Genomic DNA, 19,354 nt, shown 5'->3' with positions numbered 1-19,354 from the left:
ATTTGCCAACGCTCTATCCAACCTCTTAGAGATTTTTGCTTCACCATTATTCTTCTTGTGCAAAGTAGAGTTACCTTAGAGGTACCCAAATCCAAAAGCCACGCTCATTCCTTTTAAATTAAAAACTAAACATGATATGAGGTGAGGGTGTATAAATTAAAATCTCAGGCGTGTAAAAACTAATTCATGTCGATTTTTATCCACTCACAAATCACAACTCAACCAATAGGATTTATCATAGTCTGTTTTTTTGTAATTGTATTTATTTTTAAATAACGTCTAAAATTCGAAAATTTATTTTAGAGGAAAACTATAAAAATGATTATTATCTATTGAAGAATTATTATTGGTAATCTTAAAATGTAGGTGGAAACGTGGATCGGGCTGGATTAATAGCAAGGTACCAACTACCAACCAGACCCAACCCAAACCAAACCAAACAAACTCATCCTTTTCAATCCTTGCCATTTTAGATCAACAATCCTTCTTTCTTCGTTTTCTCACCTTCCCTTCCCTTTCCTCTCGTTTCAAACCCTAATTTCTCTTCCCCGTTCCAATTTCAAATCACCGATCTCAATTCACCAGATCGTCTTCGCTGCATACTCAGGTGTTCATCCAAATTCCGTTCTCTCTCAGTCAATTGGTTTCAATTTCTGATTGTTTAATTTCAAAAATCATGTTCGATCGGATCTGCTTCATCGATTTTCCAGCATCAAATTCTTCATGTTCTTGATTCTCTGTTGCATCGGATATACGATAAATATACAGAAATTGCGTTTGTTTTTGTTAATTTAGGGAAGACAAATTGGATATTCAATTCTGGTAGTTATTATGTTCCAGAGATGAATTTGCCATTAATTGAAGATTAGCCTATGATGAAATTGGATCTCGATTGTTGTGGTGGTTTATTGCATCATATGAACAATATTTGAATGGAAATATACAAGTGGTTTGTGATGAAATTATGTGTGCATGTAATTGTATTTCCATGTCTAATTATGTTGTGTTTACATGATTTCGCAGGAATTATGTCTTTCGCGCGGAATTTTCAAGCGGAAGATCGTAGCTTATATGGTGCTTATTGGTACACCGATGATGTAAACAACTTTCGGAACACCAATAGGAAAAGAAGCCGGAACAATTACCACCAGGGGAATTATAACACTTACAATGGCCACCAGACAAAATTTGGGGACTATGGTGGTAGCAACTTTAACTTTTACAATGTAGACCCTGCTAATTATGTCAACTATGGTGTTGTTCAGTCATCTATGAAAAGGAGAAAAAACTCAGCAACTACTTGGGAAGAAGGCCAGAAATACTATCTTCCGTTTACAGTCCATGATAATATCCCTTCGTCTGGTAGTTTTCAATCTCACCCGACGAGATCCAATGCTGATACTGATCCCTCTACGTCAGCTAGCGGCAAGCTTGACTGCTCTATATTTGACGATGATAAGCCGGTCTTTTTGTCAAGGGACGATATTGATAGAAACTCTCCATCGAGGAAAGATGGTATTGATGCACATCATGAGACGCACTTGCGGTACTCTTATTGTGCATTCCTTCAGAACCTTGGCATGCGGCTTGAGCTGTAAGACATACGTTACTGGCCACATAGTTATAGTTTTTTATGGATTGCTTTTCTGATTATATTATATTGTTAAAAAATGGATTCAATCTTTGCCTGAATCCTGAGACTATTTGGTACCAGCTAATACCGTAACATTTTCCTTTACAGGCCCCAAACTACTATTGGGACGGCCATGGTTCTGTGCCACCGGTTTTTTGTTCGCAGATCTCATGCTTGCCACGACAGATTTGTGAGTGTTTCATTGTGCTCTAGCTCTAAATTCATGTTTTGCTTTTCTTATTAAGTGCATCAATTAGAACCACAAGTCCACAACATTGGCGGGATTTGTTCTACCACTAGAAATGCACTGAAATTTTGTTGCTGATCTATATGATTGAGCTAGTGTTTTACATTTCATTTAGATTATTTGTTCAATATAGTTTATTCCTTCATGTTGCACCTCTATACACAAGTTTTTTTTACTTAATTAATTAATTTAATTTTTGCTGCAGTTGATTGCCACTGCTGCTCTTTTTCTTGCTGGAAAGTCAGAGGAAAGTCCACGTCCGCTGAATAATGTATTGAGAGCGTCCAGTGAAGTATTACATAAACAAGATTTTGCATTGTTGTCCTACCGGCTTCCCGTTGTAAGTACACTTCAAACTACAGAGTTCTTTCCTCTTCTGCAATATGTTACCTGTGAAAGACATGCAATAAACACCCAATTAATGCCAGTTAAACTTTGATTGTAATGTTAATTTATAATTATACTAACATGTTTGGAAATATTTTACAGGATTGGTTTGAACAGTATCGGGAACGGTTGCTTGAGGCTGAACAGTTGATACTTACTACCCTAAATTTTGAACTCGGTGTGCAACATCCATATGCACCTCTTACCTCTGTTCTTACGAAATTAGGTCTAACAAAGACTGTTTTGGTGAATCTGGCATTAAACTTGGTCAGTGAAGGGTGAGTTTTCTTATTCTTAATACCTTCACTATTGCAGTAATGATGTTTGTTTGTAGCATTCATTTTGAGGACAAACTAGTTGGCTCAAATCGAGATTGTATGTGATGTTCTGAGCTGTTAACTGGTGTCCTCTTCAGGTATCCCATTTGTTGGTTCCGATTAGCCCCGTGTTATCTAACAAAGTGATTGGAATGAAAAAAACGTAGTCTAGGAAACAGGACATGGGGCATTTGGTGTTAAATCTCAACCAATTAGCATGAGGTCTGGAGATCTAGTGGCTGTGGAAAGATACCTTGGTGTCTCCCCTTCTAAGTTTTGGTTCAAGATAGTGTCGATTCTCTCAATATTTTGCTTTAGCGCAACTTCTGTGTGTAGCTATTCTGTCATGGGATATTGATTTTTTTGGCATGCATATAATTGCAGGATCATCACAAGATTAGCATGCAGGCTTGTATGATATTCTTAGCTGGCGGATTGATATGCTGTTCATGGAAAGTTTTGTTTTACATCTGAAGTTGAACTGCTGATGTCTATTGGATTGCTTTACTCTGAATATGTCCAATGAACCTTTCTTTGGGCCACCTGAGAGCCCCAAGCCCCAACCCAGATTTTCTGTCTAACCCTCAATGCCGGTGTAGTTTATGCCAATACCCATTAGTCAAATGTCAAAGGGGCTCTCTCTAATACTTCATAACTTGGGTGGAAGGAAGGTCATAGAAGTAAATTGGCAGTAAGTAATAAAACGGCAAAAAGTAAAAAAAAAAATACAAGAAAAATAGGTAGATAGAAGCAAACAGTCTGAAAGTGATATATGGGCATAGTCTTTCACGGTCCTGAGCAAATTTTGGCTAATCATTATTCACTAATCAAAATGGGGCCTCTTAACTAGAGTCAATTGAACATGTAGAGGTGAATGGAGTTCTTTTCTGCTGCTGTTTTTTTTTTTCTTGACTAAATAATCTCTTCTGGTACTGTTTTTTATTTTTTTAAATGGAAGGGAAACCTTTACACTTGGTCTATAAGTTGATTTTTGAAAAACTTCCTGGGCATGAATCTGCTGATAAAACTCTATCTTTTGAAGTCTTTCCTATTTGTGGTTTTGCATGTGTCTTAATTTCCTCCACAATTTTGACCACATTTAATGGATTGGTTTAGACATTTATATCCCTATGTGTCTTGAATTTGGATTTAATTTTGATCCATTTTCAAAGCTTAAGTTTTTTCACATGTTTCCAGTCATTGATGGTTGATATATCGGGTAATGAGTTGGCTATGAAAACCACCAAAGAAGTTGATGTGTGAAAAAGTATTGTATGATGTTCAAAATTTCAGACAATGTATCATTGTTTAACTATTTAAAATTTATTTTGGAAGACACTTTTAAACACTCTTCTGCACAATCCACGTGATTGGTCTACTTTCAGAAAAGTCAACACACTTGCCCATTTTTTTAAGAATGTGTTGACTTTATAAAAAATAAACTAATCACATGGAGTGTGTTGCTAGCATATCCCTAGTCAATTTATTTTAAATATTTTGCTTCTGCTGATATCATCTTTTAGACTTTACTGCTATCCAAATAGCCACTTGTTTTTTGCTCATTTGCATGGAATCCAATCTTGAAGTTTGTAATGGGAATGTAGAGTTTAAGGTTTGACTGACTTTCATTTGGAACACAAGAAAACATTTAATTTATATACTCAAAATTGTAAGAATTGACTTCTATTTAGCAACGAGTTCTGTTTTAAAATTACTACTCTACTAAGGATCCACTCTTGATAGTTGGCATTATTGTCCATAATTTTCTAAGTCCATCCCCCTCTATGTGAACTAGGTTGCAGCCTAAATTACTAATGGTGTTGAAAATCTGAAATGGGAATCCATTAAGTAACATAGTTGTTTTACTTTTGAAGTAGATGCTTGGCTATTTTTTTTTTTGACTTACTGCTAATTTCCTGTGCTTTTTGGATGATGTGTAGTGCTTAATGTTTGCAGTCTTTCACTCTTAGTAACAATAGCGATTCAAATTGTTCATTGAATAGTGCTTATGGACCTGCCAAAATAATTGGTTGTATCAATGTCATTATTTATTTGTCTGCGTTCAACTAATGTTTGCACTAATTTTTTAGAAAATGTATTTATAGCAATTTTTTTTAGAGTAAATGCATATGCTTTTTTTGTTTTATGCCCACAAACATTGTAGCCACATTATCTTATTAAATGTTGTACCTCACTTTATCCTCCCAAGATATTATTCGTGTCTTGTAGATTCAAGCTCTGTACTGAAGCTTATTCACATTTTGTTTTCATTCTTGACATCATTTGTTCTCTACTGCTTTTTTCTTTGGATGTCAGCATTAGTTCTTTGAAAATACCTGTGGTTGGAGTGGTTGATCTTCATGAAAATTAAATGGCTCAAATTTGAAATTGCCAATGTAAAATAATGGCTCATCATCTTCATGAAATGCCAACACTGATAGTACCGACACTGCTGTCCATTTGTATGAATGGTCTGCCAAATTTGAATGGGTTATGCATAGAAAGAGATCCTGCTTCCTTATGAGTTAAATTGCTCAATGTGTAAAGGCCTTCTTAGTTGGATGGGTTGTATAGTGGCCCTCTTTACCCTTTCTTCCTTTGGATTCAAAGACAATAGTGAACTTTCATTCCTTCAGAAAGTTTTGCTCAAATGCTATGGTGCTGTGTTATTACAAGCAGCCATTGTCCCGTTTACTCTTCTCTTGGATTTAATGATGAAATTGGACCTTCAGTGCTTCAGAACGTTCTGTACACCTACTGTGAAAATTATAATGTATTCCATTGTCATTTGCTTGACATTGAAGGATGAGAATGAAAATATGTCAAACTTTTTGTCTCATGTCCCTGTTTCATTTCAAAAAATAGTGCTAGACTGTTTAAACTTAGCTCAACATGTACTTCTCCTACTTTGACATCAGGAGGGGGTGTTCCATCACCCTGAAATGCCATTTACTGGTGAACCAAAAAAATTACCAGAATGTGATAGTTTTTCACCTCATACTGAAAGCAAACTTCATAAATTTGTCCTTTCTTCCATGCATACCAACTTTATAGAAAATACACACACTACTATTCTTTGTTACAAAACCGAGATGTTTTTTGCTTCAATTTTTTCTATTTTGCAAGTATATATCAATTTTCACCACCTTCCGATTTCTTGAAGTTCCACACTGAAGATTTTGAAATTTCAGTTTGCATCTGCATCAAAGATATTGATGGATTTTGAGAATTATTCTGTAGTTTGTGGAATAAGCTGCATTTTTTTGGCAAGTACTCCGAATTTCCAACATGCACTGTAGCAACACTCTCCAGGTCAAAATATTGAGAAGAGGTGGCAATGTAGCATTGGCATTAGCATTGAAAGATTTATTTGTTTGGACCGAGCAGCTTTCAAAGCATGCTTTTTCATTTTAATTGCACAAAATTCTGGAGTTTAAAGTCCCCACAGCAGAGTTGGGTCTGGAAGTCTGATAAATTCTCTAAATGAGTGTAAAATAATGCTATAGTTTGGTACACTTATCAGCAATCCTGCACAGATTCTGGCATAGTATTCTTCCTGAGTTCCTGCTTTTATAGTTGGTAAGAAAAAGTTCATAATTTTATGCTTTCCACTTTGGTATGGATGTTTGATACTAATTGTATTATTTAGTTCATATTATTCATTTTGATTGCTGACATGATATGTCATGGTGGGAAACATATGCTAAGTTGTTCAAGAATCTTCTGTTAGTGTTGCCTCGGATGGTTAGTTTGACAATTTATGTATCTCTCTGTGTTGAGCAATGCTGGGAATATTGGTATATGTCAGTGTATGGTTTTCTAAAGCTTTGAAATGTTGTGCAGGCTTCGCAGCTCTCTATGGCTTCAATTTAAACCCCATCATATTGCAGCTGGAGCTTTATATCTTGCTGCCAAGTTTCTGAACATGGATGTTGCTGCACATGAGAATATCTGGCAGGAGTTCCAGACAACCCCCTCCGTTCTTCAAGGTACCATTCTTTCTCTGTTTTAATCATCAAGTAACAATGTTCGATTTATTATGTATTCTAAATAGTTGGTTAAGTAAATAGATATATGAGTTGCAGTTTAGTAAGAATATGATTCACAAATATATATTTAATTAGGATAAATCATGCACAGTAAAAAATTTAGGAATCTTTTCCATCTCCCTCGTGTGATTTCATTTGACTCTGTTGTAGAATTTCTTTTTAATGTTGCCATTTTAGACTTGAAAGCTAGTGTTGGTTAGAAATTATAAAGAAGAGTAGTTTTATATCTTGTAAGCCCTTAACTTGTCAGAGGAAGTGTCTCGGGAATGGTCTGACTGAACTTGAGTGTTTATATTCTGCCTCAGTATATATTGATATTGATTCCCACATTGATGCAGATGTCTCGAAGCAATTAATGGAGCTCTTCTAAGCTTGTGTTTGGACTTCTGTTAAACTCAACAGGATTTACTGGGAACTCAACATGACATATTATAGCTTCTCTGTTAATATATTGGAATAGCTTTGTGTTTGATCCAAGTCCAAACCATTGTCTAAAATATTGCAAAATTATAGCATCCTTCATCCTTCTTAGTTTAGATTGAGGACCAATTTAAAATGTTGCATACTGATGCTTGATAGGGAGAGTCACGGATCATCGGTGTGAAGGAAGGTTTATATATAGTTTGTTCAGTTATAGGTTTAGAGGGTGTGGACCTCGAGTTTCTTAGTGTTTCAACTTCTTTGTGAATCCTCTGCTAAATGCGCTCATGCTTTGCATTCATTTTATACTAATGCTATCTGTTCTTAATGCCAATACAAGTATTACCAAACTGGCTTTTAAATAACTTCACATTGATGGTATTTTAACAATTTTTTTTATTGACTCATTCTCTAAAGAAATATAGATTGTTTTAAATATTATTCATTTAACTCTTCCTTTTAAATAATAATAATGAATAATATTATATTATTAACATATTTTTTATTGACTCATTCTGAAAATAATTATAGATTGTTTTAAAGATTATTTATTTATATGACATTTAATTTTTCCTTTTAAATAATATTAATAAATAAGATTATATTATTGACGTTTCTCTTAATTAATATTATATCAATAGAGATTTTAAAAAATATCGTATCAATAAAAAATAGAAGTTGTTAGCTCTTTTAAAATGACTAAATTGTCAACTTTTTTCTGGAAAAACGTAGAAGGTAATACGTATAAATAAATAGTAGTGTTTGTTAATTGTTATTATTGAATGATTGATTTAAGTAATACATGTATGACTTCCTATAAGTAAAATATTGGATTTGAGTTGTGTGAATGGAGAAAATTCATGTTGATAAGCTAGTCCCACCACGACCACATTATGATTGTTCGCGGTTTCAATATAATTGTCTCTCTTGAAGAATACATAAAAAAAAATAAAATAACATTGTTCATCTTATTCTTTTAGGATATCCTCCAATTCGTTCTATTTAAGACAAGAAAATATGCGCTTTTCATTAGTTGCCGGCACCAAGACCTGAAATTCTTAGTATATCTCCCTTTTCCATCTAAAAACAAGAAAAAAAGTTAACATTCATCAGCTTATTGTATCTTTAATTTCAGACATCATTTTCTTTTAACGTATACTGATAATGAAGTTTTGATCTACCTTTGTACTATAAACTACCCAAATGCTGGCATCATTAAATCAACGCTCACGTTACACATGGCAAATTGACAATTTGCAAGAAAAAGACACAAAAACTCCAAAAGGGAAGTAAAAGTAATACTATAATATTAATTTAATAAGTCATGAATACTGTTCTCAAAGTTTACACGAACAGACAAACGGATAATGGGATCTTTTTGTGTATTAATTTTTTGGATAACAATAAAATAAAATGAATGCAGATCCAAACAAATAGGTATCATTATCAACAACATCATCATGAATCAAAATCCACAAAATAATACTATTAATAAGAATAATTAATAATTAAAATATTTATAGTTGACACTAACCTTGTTGTGCGTGCCGCTTCTTCCTTCTTGCTCTTACATTCATTCACACATCATCATCATCATCATCTTCTTCAACCTCTCATTTCTCGTGTTTTCTGCATCAAATCGCACGAAACCTCTCACAATCGCATCAAAATTCCACGTTCGAGCTTCATGGATCAAACACCCGCCGCACAACGTCGTCTCAGGACCATTAACGCCCACCTCATCGCCGCCGCTGATGATTCTACCTCCCACCTCCGATCTAACCCCACCGCCGGCGAGTTCGTCCACGGTACTCCCTCCCTCTCTTCGCTTGTTTTAGCTGATATTGCACCTAAGAACTCACCCGGGAAATAATGGATTCATAATAAGATAGTGATTATACTGTGTATGATGGATCCGATTCTGGATGTGAATTTTTTTATTTTTTTTTTATAATTTGGAATCGAAGAAAGTTAAAAGGTGCAGAATTTAATTATTGGGTGTCTAAAGTTTTATTCTTTTGGAGGGTCAATGCAATGGTTTTATTCTATTTTGGAGGGTCAATGCAATGGTTTTCAGCTTCCTTGCATTTACAGTGCAGAATAATTTGCAGTTATTCTTCACTTGAGTTGTTGGAAGTTGTTCCCACAGACAGGGAGAAGGTTCAGGTTGTCTCCCTTTTTATGTGTGAGTGTGATAATAATGATTGCTGATTGGATGTGACCCATCACTCCATTTATTATTATCTTGGATTCATGCATTTGAGAAGTATTCAGACATGGGTGAATCCTTTGATTAATACAAAAAAATTGAAGGCATAGAAGCTACAAGTTTCATTTTTTATTTTTTTGTTTGTGATTTTTTTGATAGGCAAATGTTAGTTGTTAGTAATGTTAGTGAATTAGTCCCTCCTCAGGGTTCGAACCCTGGACCCTTCACCCTTCGTTCCACCCAACCCTTATGTCTCCTAGCTCTTGGTGTGTGATTGAGTTGAACTTGGAATTCAAATTCAATAGAATGAGGATATGTTTACCTTGCGTAAGATGGGGAGTGTTTTGTCGTTATAAAGGTTTTGGCGAATGGTCTATGGAGTCACACCCAGAATAGGACAAACCTGGATGTTGCTAGTATTTGATCCTAGTTGCGACTTCATTAATAGGGGGTTTCTTTTATTAATTTTATTTTGTTTAATTCGTTAGCTAGAAAGGTGGCTTTTATTTTATTTTCTTTTATTAACTTAGTATTGTAGAAATTTTGGATACTGATGTACCCATACTTATGATGAACCTGGACTTCCTGCTCTGTATTAATAGAGAAATACTCACATAAACCTTGTGCACTCAACTTGGATGATCTAGACCAATTGCATCAAGGTTTTGGCTTTAAATTGTTGATTCCCTGTGAATGATCTTATAGGCCTCCTGTACCCAACCTTGGTGTACTAGGCTTATGTAAGCATTTATTGTATCAATAAGATAAATCGGCACGAAGTGGAGCCTGATGTAACAAATGCCATTGCTATCTATTTTGCTCCTACATCTATGAATTTTATTCGGATTCACCTTACAATTTTTGGAGACAGTGAATGGTGCTAAGATTCAAATTGGAGTGTCAATTGTCATTATTTAGTTACACGTTCTGTAGTTTTTGAATTTGAGAAAAAGAGTTTAGAAATGGCAAACTGGGTTAGTTCTACTCATAATGCTTCGATTTGTTGAACTTTCATCACGACTATTGAATTTATGCATGGCTTAATAATAATGGTATGGTATTATTACCTTACCCTATCCCCTTCTTGCAATTACTTTCTTTGTCAGCCATTTTATTGATATCTTTAGTTTTGATCTTTACTTCTGAGCAGAACAAGGGTATAGTGTTGTACTCCCAGAGAAATTGCACACAGGAAAGTGGAACGTGTATAGGTATATACCTTTTGCAATATATTTTATTTCAGTTGTCATTTACTACAATTTTAGGGCCTAGTGTCTGATATTGTTTGAATTCCTTTTGGCAGATCTGCACGTTCTCCGCTGAAACTAATGAACAGGTTCCCTGATCATCCTGAAATTGGTACACTGCATGAAAATTTTGTGTGAGCATTCTCCTTTTACTCTGCAAAATTTTATTTATTTTGAACTTCATAAGATCAATGAGTAATCTTAAATGAGCAAAACGTTACTGAGAATTCAATTTACTTTTCGTGCCTAAGAAATTGATATATAATGTCAAACTCTGTAAAAATAGCCGTGCAGTTGACACTTTTCGAGACTACAAATATCTGGGAACCCGTGTTCGTGTTGATGGAACAGTTGGAGAGTAAGCATCTCAATTATTAACCTATGAGGCTTTCTGGGCTCTTTTATTTCCATTCAAATTTATTTTACGCACTTCATTATTTCCATTCTTCCTGGACTCTGCAGGTACAAATGGATGACATATGGAGAAGCAGGTGCTGCCCGGTCAGCAATAGGCTCTGGTTTGATTCATTATGGAGTCCCAAAGGTGGGGGCTAAATTTCTTACATTTTTTTTTTATTTTACTTTTCACATGAGTCATGACATCATGTAACCATTGATTTACATATTCATTTACAGGGTTCCAGCATAGGGTTGTATTTTATTAACAGACCTGAGTGGCTCATTGTTGATCATGCTTGCTGTGCGTATTCATACGTATCAGTTCCTTTATACGATACTCTTGGTATGGTGCCTATCATTTATGAAGGATTTTTTTTTCTTTCATATTAAACATAGCCTAACCTTTAGATTTAACAGGAAGAAATTGCTTGCTCTGTAGGTCCTGATGCTGTCAAGTATATTGCTAATCATGCTCTTGTGCAAGTTATATTTTGCGTGTCTCAAACATTAAATTCAGTAAGTATATGCAAGCTTCAACGTAAAACTTTATATAGCATATCCCTTATGTTAACTTCGTATTGAATACTGTTGAATCATCATTCGCCTTTTTGATGACTTAAGTGTGATGCAACTGCAAATACGCAACATTGAGCATACTTATTCCTAAGTGTAATATAAAGTGTCTGTGATTACAAGTTGGTGTATCATTTAAAAGCTTGTAAGTAAAAATTTTGCGGATCATAATTAGCATAATTGCCGAATGAGGAATGAGGATGATAACATTTAATTTTGGAGGGACAGCAGAAGAGTTTTCGTTATCTATTTTGTAATTAGCATCAACTTATTGGTTATGCTATGATAAAATAAAGAAAAATATAGCCCTATTCTTGTCCACTTCTGTTTATATCTTTAACTAGCGTATTAAATATACAATGTTTAATGCTTATAAAAAAAAATATACAATGTTTAATCTTCTTTTTCAAAATTTATGTATCTTGTCATCTTGCCTCGCAGTTGCTGAGCTACTTGTCTGACCTTCCAACTGTCCGTCTAATTGTGGTATGTGTGAATTTATGGCTTACGTTCACAATTAAATGTTCATTCATGAAGTCCATGCTGATTTTTCATAAGTATACAGGTAGTTGGAGGTATGGATGATCAAATTCCATCGCTTCCATCATCAGCTGGTGTTCAGGTTATTACATATTCAAAGCTGCTTAGTCAGGTAATCAATTGTATCTGCCAAAGAATGTGGATATTGTGGAGCAGTACATAATGTGTTCACTATATTATATGTTTTGAAGAATTAATTAAGAAGTGTCACTTATGTTGTGCTCTTTCTAACTATTTACTGTGATCAATTAGTTCTAAGTTTCTTTTGTAAATGGCTAAATGGTGTTGCAATTGATATGATCTGCTGGTATTTATAACTGTTAACTTATTGTTTTGTGGTTTGGATTTAGGGGAACAGCAATCTCCAACCCTTTTGCCCTTCAAAACCTAGTGATGTTGTAACGATTTGCTATACTAGTGGTACAACTGGAACCCCAAAGGTGCGTAAGTCTCTATAAAATTATGGTTTACCTTTCTTGGTGGTATATTATTCCCCTAAAATGCTCTCTTTACATATAGTAGCTTATTTTCATATTTCTACTCAACAAATTCTGAACAGGGTGCTGTCTTGTCCAATGAAAACTTCATTGCAAATGTTGCTGGATCCTCTTTAGATGAAAAATTCGGCCCTTCTGATATGTGAGTTTTTTCTAAATGTATCCAATAGTCATTGCCGTTCTTTTTCTATGATAGTTTATTCTAATGTCTTTACCTTAGTTTCTTTTGATTTTCAGTTATATATCTTATCTCCCTTTGGCACACATATATGAGCGAGCAAACCAGGTCTTGAATGTATATTTTGGCATTGCAGTGGGATTCTACCAGGGGGTGTGTGTCTTAAACAACATTGACTTCTCTCTTCCTTACATATATATGTCTACTAGTTTTGAATGAGCTTATACTATTCTGAAAATCAGTATTGTAATTTCCGCTTTAGATTTGCTTTGATTTGATCTGGTGCTTATAGCTATTTAGATTTTAAATAAGAGAGAAATAGAGGTTTCTCTGACATTATACTGTGGTATAAGGAGCCCATATAATTTTTTGTCAGGCTAACATATTCACATTTACATACTCTCCAGTTCAATAAATGCATTGGTTAGCTGCTATACAAATAACACTGTTTTATAATAGTTTAGTATCCTTCAGTTCTGGATGGAGTTTTTATACTCCACATCCGGATTGTGAATGCAATCTAGAATGTAAATTTTCTGAATAAAAGCTGCCTCTTTCTGCTTATCTGGTAATTTAATCTGGTTATGTAATATGCTTTAGTTTGTCGTGCTAATTTGTCAAGCCAAGGTGCTACCTTGTATAATGTAGTAACAGAGATTTTAAAATGGTTAATTTTGTTTCACTATACCCTGTAATATTTTCATATAAGCCTGATATTTTATTTTTATTGGATGCAGGATAATATGAAATTAATGGATGACCTAGCTGCTCTAAGACCTACTATCTTCTGTAGTGTTCCTCGCCTATATAATAGAATATATGCTGGGTAGAATAATCAACACTTATACTGTAATTTTTGAACTGTTCATTAACTTCCTGTATATTAATTGTGCTATTCAATTGGATTTTTATGGCAGAATTATCAATGCTGTTAAAACTTCTGGTGGTCTGAGGGAGAGGATATTTAATGCTGCCTACAATGCTAAAAGACAGGCACTATTGCATGGTAAAAATATATTCACAATAAGTTATCTTTTGCACGGCATATATTCATATAGCTTCTTTTCCTGAATTATTTATTACATTCTGTAACTGTTATGATCACTTTTGTTCCCTAAACATTGACCCTAATAAGTAATAATATTTGCTTTAAACCAATTCTCGTACTCTTCATTTGCCAGTTGTGGTTATAGACTCTCTATTCTTCTGTGGTAGTGCTATGCTATCAATGGCTGGATTACCTTTTACAAAGCTCTATTTATTTAGGGGGGGGGGGGAGGGTAGTGGTTGATTGATTCTCATTTTCAAAGAATTTTTTGACTTTTAAAAAGCAGGAATTTGTTCTCTTTGAATCGTACACATAGCTAAAAAGTTGCAACTTCTGGTTTAGGCTTAACAAAATATACTTGATATGGAAGTAAAAGCTGTTGCTAAGCTTGTGTTGTAATTGAGAGCATTATTTTCGATGTTGATAATACATTATTGGTAGTGAAGTACTGATTATGTTTTCGAGAAGTTAGCATTTTTTCGCTTCCATTTTCTGTGTTTCTTGCTTAAAATTTAGGTCACCTGCAGTCAAACTCATGCTTCTTTGTTCTCAAATTTCAGCCTTAGAATTTAGTAAAATATTATAAATCAACAGCTATGATATGGCTCTGATTGTGTGAGCAAATTTGATTCTAAGACCAATTCTACTCTCTTACAGAAGTATAAAACAAGTTTATGACTGATTAGGCATAACTGTACTGTAAAAGTAGTTTGTGCAGTTGTGTACCCATCTTTCCAACTTTCTATGGACAAACAGCTTGAGGCTCAACTTTCTATGTCACAAGTTCCTTATATTTTTCTGACAAAATATCAGTTTTGTAAGAATTCACATTAATAACTTATTAAGAAGGGTTACATTTTTTTATTAAGGTCCTAGATGCTGTGATATGAATCCCATATAGATCAAATTATCATGGTGGGTAATGTTGAGAAGTCCCACATTAACTACGAGATATGGCCAAAATGATTGTTATAAAGAGGAGAGCAACCTCACTGCCTAAGATAGCTTTTGAGGTAGGGTTAGGCCTAACCTAAATTCTAAGATGGCATCAGAGCCTATCCTAGATCCATTCGCAGATGTTCATTCTAGCAAATTCCACGCTCCAGATGTTTAGCCTTGGGCATGAGGAGGTGTGGTGGTGAGAAGTCCAAATGAACTAGAGATATGGCCAAAATGTTCCATATAAAGAGTAGAGCAACCTTCACCCCTAACCCTAAACTTGCTTTTGGAGTATAGTTAAGCTTAACACATTCTAAGAAATATCATATAAAACCATTCATGTGTCTTCTTACTTCCCTTCTCGGAACGGCTAATACTTGGTTCAACTGAGAACTTAAGGCAGAGTTTGGCATACAGATAAACTGGAACGGGGTGGCCTGTTCTGTTTTCTTCTATTGATTCCACATTTTAACTAGAACCAAATTATAACATTTTTAGATGGTGGTTTGAGCTTTAATTACTTTCTCGTTCTCTCGGCCTCACCCCGAGGACAATGCCTTTGTATTTGCCTGTCTTTGTCTGCCGTAATATTATTGAATTGAAAACTTATTCTCAACATCCATATATTCATTTTATTTCAGGCAAGAACCCATCTCCAATGTGGGACAGATTAGTTTTCAATAAGATAAAGGAAAAGCTTGGAGGACGAGTTCGTCTTATGGTGTCAGGAGCCTCTCCTCTATCACCTGATATCATGGAATTTTTAAAGATGTACGTTTTGCATAACGTTGGTGTAAACATTGCTAAAGAGAATTGTCCTTCTCTTATCATTTTCAATTAATTTTTTCGTGACCAAATGGTGTTTGACATCTATTTAACAGTTGCTTTGGTGGGCGTGTGACTGAAGGATACGGAATGACTGAGACCACTTGTGTTATAAGTTGTATTGATCAGGGTGACAAACTTGGTGGTCATGTTGGCTCTCCTAGCCCAGCCTGTGGTGAGTAATTTGTATAAATTTCACATCACATAACCTTCTGCATATTAATTATCAAGGTAATTTACCAATCAACTTGATCATAAAATGGCCAAACTGTAGTATTTCCCCTCTTAGTTTTTTTTAATGTCACCCCATTTGTGGTTATTCAAAATGTCACTTAGTACTTTTGACTTCAAGGGCTAGAGTATTTACTTTATTTGATAAGTTGTTTAATTAAAACGTCAACTGAATTCTCATCTGATGCATTTATGCTTCTGCATCTGCTGAATTTGTAAGTCTAATTTATTCATGCTATTAGGCTTCTGTGGGGAAACTTATCTCATTTTAAAGGACCTAAATTATCATCTGAATGGCTATGTGTAAGCAATAATAATATTAAAGTGGGATTTGAACACTTTTCTTTCTGTCCCCTCCTAAATTGAAAAGAATGTAAAAGTTGAACCTTTTTTTTTTTCCTTCTTAAGTTTATTTTAGCGCTTGTAATGCCTAGTGACAATAGTTTTGTTCTTTCATCTCAGAGGTAAAACTTGTGGATGTTCCAGAAATGAACTATACATCTGATGATCAGCCCCAGCCCCGTGGTGAAATTTGTGTCAGGGGTCCCATTATTTTTAAAGGATATTACAAAGATGAAGCTCAGACGTAATGGCCTTGCCTGTTCTGTGGTTCTTACAAATGAAATTTACCTTCTCCTGTTTTAAATGACCTTAATTTGACTAAAACTGAGCAGGAGAGAAGTCATTGATGAAGAGGGATGGCTGCATACAGGAGATATTGGGACATGGTTACCTGGTGGTCGTCTCAAAATTATTGATAGGTGAGATAGCAGTATATCACCATCCTAGTTATTGTCCTAATTTAGCATGAGATACGGCTTCTTAAAGTACCATCTATCACTAAATTGCTAATTATAACAACCACCACAACCACGAACAAAGCATTTTCCCACTGATTGGGATCGGCTATATGGATTTAAAGACGTCATAACGTTTTATCATGGACCATGCTTAGTGGTAGACCATTTAAATCGAAATCTATTTTCAATTGATATTATCTTTGTTTAATTCATTTGCCATTGGTGCACTGTTGAACGAGTTTAGTGATACATTAGAGTGAACTTGCTATCTTCCACCTATGCTTTGTTCAGTGAATGATAGTTATAAAACATATAACTGCTTGCTGCCTCCATTTATATATATTCAACTTCAGCAAGATGAGCTAGAAACATGACCCCTAGCTTCCTGTCTACTTTCTCAGCACACCTTGTACAACATTGACTGATTTCATCTAGCTAATGAATCAAAGCTTTTCATTACATTTTAGGAAAAAGAATATCTTCAAGTTGGCACAAGGCGAGTACATTGCTCCGGAGAAGATTGAAAATGTGTATGTCAAATGCAAATTTGTGGCACAGTGCTTTGTATACGGTAAGGGAAAGAGTCATTCTTCAGTTTGCATGTGTGCCATCTTTTTGTGTCTCTCTTCCTCTATCCCTTTCTAGCTTGCTGATGCTTCTTTATTCTTTTTTGTAGGTGATAGCTTTAATGCTTTTTTGGTAGCTGTTGTCTCGGTGGATCCTGATGTCTTGAAATCGTGGGCGGCTTCAGAAGGCATAATGGTAGAGTAAACTCATTGGTTGTTTTAATCTTATAAAAATCCCCTGACTCTTAAGTTGTTTCATAGACATTTTGCAATTTTGCTAATTGCTAAGTTCACACTGCCTGTTGACTTGGTGATTGAATATGTGGGATTTGGATCCTCTCCATCCAACTTCTGGTGTCTCTCGAAACCATTCAATGAATTGTTATTTTGGTTGATTTACAATTTAGAATATCATGGAGAGCATACCATTCAGGATGGCCAAATGATCATGTGGTTATAAATGCTCCCTCTTCTTACTTATAAATAAATCACTTTCACTTAATTCACATGGATTGAAAATGGAAAAGTCAAATAAGCTTAAAATATCATCTGAAAGCAATAGAAATGCTACTGACCTTTGATTATTTAATTTCTCTATTTTCTTCATTCTGAAAATGGAATTCACATCATAACTCCCTCTTTGCAAGTTATTTGGTTGTTCAATTGCTCTGATTTTATTCTTGTGAAACAAAGACTCCACACAGTTACTCATGCATTCTATGCACCCTGTCTGGCTGTTTCACTGCTTTGAAGTTTTTATTATGTTAAAGTAAGTTAGGCCTATGTAGTTTTTAAAATCAAGAAGGCTGAATCCTGTATTTTTATCAAAGTTTAAGGGAAGTTTATGAAATTCACTCTAATTATTTGATTTAGCTGCAAAGTATTGGTGCTAATTTATGAAAGCAATCTAATGTGATAACTGATTCTCTGTTTTGTGGAAATGGGGTTGCAGCATAATGACTTATCACAACTTTGCAATGATCCGAGAGCAAAGGCAACGGTCATGGCTGACATGGATGCTGTTGGACGAGAGGCTCAGGTAAGTTATTCATGCATGTTACGGCTACCTTGTAAATTGGTGTCATCTTTAATAACAATATTATTAAACGTTTGTATCCTTATTTGATGCCCTGTAGCTAAGAGGTTTTGAATTTGTAAAAGCTATCACTTTGGTGCATGAACCATTTACAATGGAAAATGGTCTGCTGACTCCAACATTCAAGGCAAGCACTGTGTCCTTATGTTATCTGTTTATCACTTCAACTTCTTATTGTGTGGCATTAAAGTATGTTTTTGACATGTACATTTAAACTTCTCAGATTAAGAGGCCTCAAGCAAAGGAATATTTTGCAAAAGCAATATCTGATATGTACAGTGATCTCTCAAAAGCTGATCCTTCTCAGAAATCTTTGTGAAATTGAGGGTCTTTCTCATCACACCAGATTACCACTAGTCTTATACATCTTTGTACCAGACAAAGAAAATAAAGATAGGTGACTAAGAGTGAACTTCAAGCATTCACATCGTAAGGTGACACACAGGAAGCATCTCATTGGAATGATCCTGCAACTTAAATGTATTGTTTCATAATAATTATGCTTCACAGTGTTTTTGGGATGTTGTTTATAGTTTTCTTCTCAAATATTATTTCAATTTGTTAAATTTTTTGTCTCTATTATGATGGCAACCATATTACTTGTCTTTTATTATTCTAATTGAATGGCAAAAGTTATTAAATTGTGCCCCCCTTAACTTTAAAGTGGGACCGTGGCGTGCCTTGTTGGTAAGCACCAAATAAATCAGGTATCACCAACCATCATTTACACAGCATGCTTCCTTTGCTGGGTTTCCTGGACCCGCAAGGCGTGTGTTTGGATTTATGTGAATGAGATAGAAGATAAAGTAAAGTGTGAATGTAATACGTAACAATTTAATGGTTAAGATCAACTTGTTTGTTTGGATATATGTGAAGGAACATTTAAAGACACTTTGTGGTATGTGTTTATGGTCAATCCATGTTTCTTGTATCTTTGGAGTGAATGTGTTTTTGATCAATATGAGAACATAAACACAAACACTATTGTGTGCACCTAGTTTTGAGAACTCCATATAGAACTATCAAAGCCGTAGCCGTCATTATAACTGACCTAACCCAATTTAACACAACTAATTGAGTTGCTAAAAAAAGACATTTTTTTTATTAGTTTAATTTGGATCACTTAACCTATGAGCTAAAATGTGTTCAAGCT

At 34.7% G+C, this 19,354-nt stretch overlaps 2 protein-coding genes across 4 annotated transcripts; both read left to right on the top strand.

Annotated features, from left to right (window-relative positions):
• Nucleotides 1-417: 417 nt before the first annotated feature.
• LOC130718575 (cyclin-T1-3-like) lies at nucleotides 418-7,392 on the top strand. Of its 3 annotated transcripts, XM_057569182.1 has the most exons (7): nucleotides 420-607; nucleotides 1,024-1,594; nucleotides 1,742-1,823; nucleotides 2,086-2,220; nucleotides 2,370-2,545; nucleotides 6,428-6,573; nucleotides 6,972-7,392. In XM_057569182.1, exons 2-7 carry the CDS (start codon nucleotides 1,029-1,031, stop codon nucleotides 7,001-7,003), a joined length of 1,137 nt encoding a protein of 378 aa, XP_057425165.1. In that variant the 5' UTR covers nucleotides 420-607; nucleotides 1,024-1,028; the 3' UTR covers nucleotides 7,004-7,392. The 3 variants fall into 3 exon arrangements, with proteins under 3 accessions (XP_057425168.1, XP_057425167.1, XP_057425165.1); XM_057569185.1 differs by lacking the exons at nucleotides 6,428-6,573; nucleotides 6,972-7,392 and adding an exon at nucleotides 2,969-4,861 and having other exon boundaries at nucleotides 418-607; XM_057569184.1 differs by lacking the exons at nucleotides 6,428-6,573; nucleotides 6,972-7,392 and adding an exon at nucleotides 2,683-4,861 and having other exon boundaries at nucleotides 418-607.
• A 1,209-nt stretch (nucleotides 7,393-8,601) lies between these two features.
• Nucleotides 8,602-18,780, top strand: LOC130717211 (long chain acyl-CoA synthetase 6, peroxisomal). The gene is made up of 23 exons (XM_057567353.1): nucleotides 8,602-8,861; nucleotides 10,413-10,473; nucleotides 10,566-10,643; nucleotides 10,796-10,867; nucleotides 10,972-11,053; nucleotides 11,146-11,251; nucleotides 11,348-11,424; nucleotides 11,923-11,967; nucleotides 12,047-12,133; nucleotides 12,372-12,461; nucleotides 12,581-12,660; nucleotides 12,756-12,849; nucleotides 13,434-13,522; nucleotides 13,614-13,702; nucleotides 15,325-15,454; nucleotides 15,565-15,683; nucleotides 16,202-16,325; nucleotides 16,414-16,500; nucleotides 17,007-17,110; nucleotides 17,216-17,301; nucleotides 18,058-18,144; nucleotides 18,242-18,328; nucleotides 18,425-18,780. The coding sequence occupies exons 1-23, from the start codon at nucleotides 8,741-8,743 to the stop codon at nucleotides 18,518-18,520; spliced, it is 2,091 nt and encodes a 696-aa protein (XP_057423336.1). The 5' UTR covers nucleotides 8,602-8,740; the 3' UTR covers nucleotides 18,521-18,780.
• The last annotated feature ends 574 nt before the right edge of the window (nucleotides 18,781-19,354 follow it).

The sequence above is a fragment of the Lotus japonicus genome, chromosome 5 (assembly GCF_012489685.1).
Source record: "Lotus japonicus ecotype B-129 chromosome 5, LjGifu_v1.2".
Lineage (NCBI taxonomy): Eukaryota > Viridiplantae > Streptophyta > Magnoliopsida > Fabales > Fabaceae > Lotus > Lotus japonicus.
This window is presented reverse-complemented; position numbering and strand designations above follow the sequence as displayed.

Coding starts and splice junctions, on each gene's coding strand:
- LOC130718575 (XM_057569182.1), top strand. CDS start 1,029: ATGTCTTTCGCGCGGAATTTTCAAGCGGAAGATCGTAGCTTATATGGT. Junction 1,595..1,741: donor CTTGGCATGCGGCTTGAGCT/GTAAGACATACG, acceptor TTTCCTTTACAG/GCCCCAAACTACTATTGGGA. Junction 2,221..2,369: donor TGTCCTACCGGCTTCCCGTT/GTAAGTACACTT, acceptor AATATTTTACAG/GATTGGTTTGAACAGTATCG.
- LOC130717211 (XM_057567353.1), top strand. CDS start 8,741: ATGGATCAAACACCCGCCGCACAACGTCGTCTCAGGACCATTAACGCC. Junction 10,474..10,565: donor GGAAAGTGGAACGTGTATAG/GTATATACCTTT, acceptor TCCTTTTGGCAG/ATCTGCACGTTCTCCGCTGA. Junction 12,661..12,755: donor AAATTCGGCCCTTCTGATAT/GTGAGTTTTTTC, acceptor TTTGATTTTCAG/TTATATATCTTATCTCCCTT.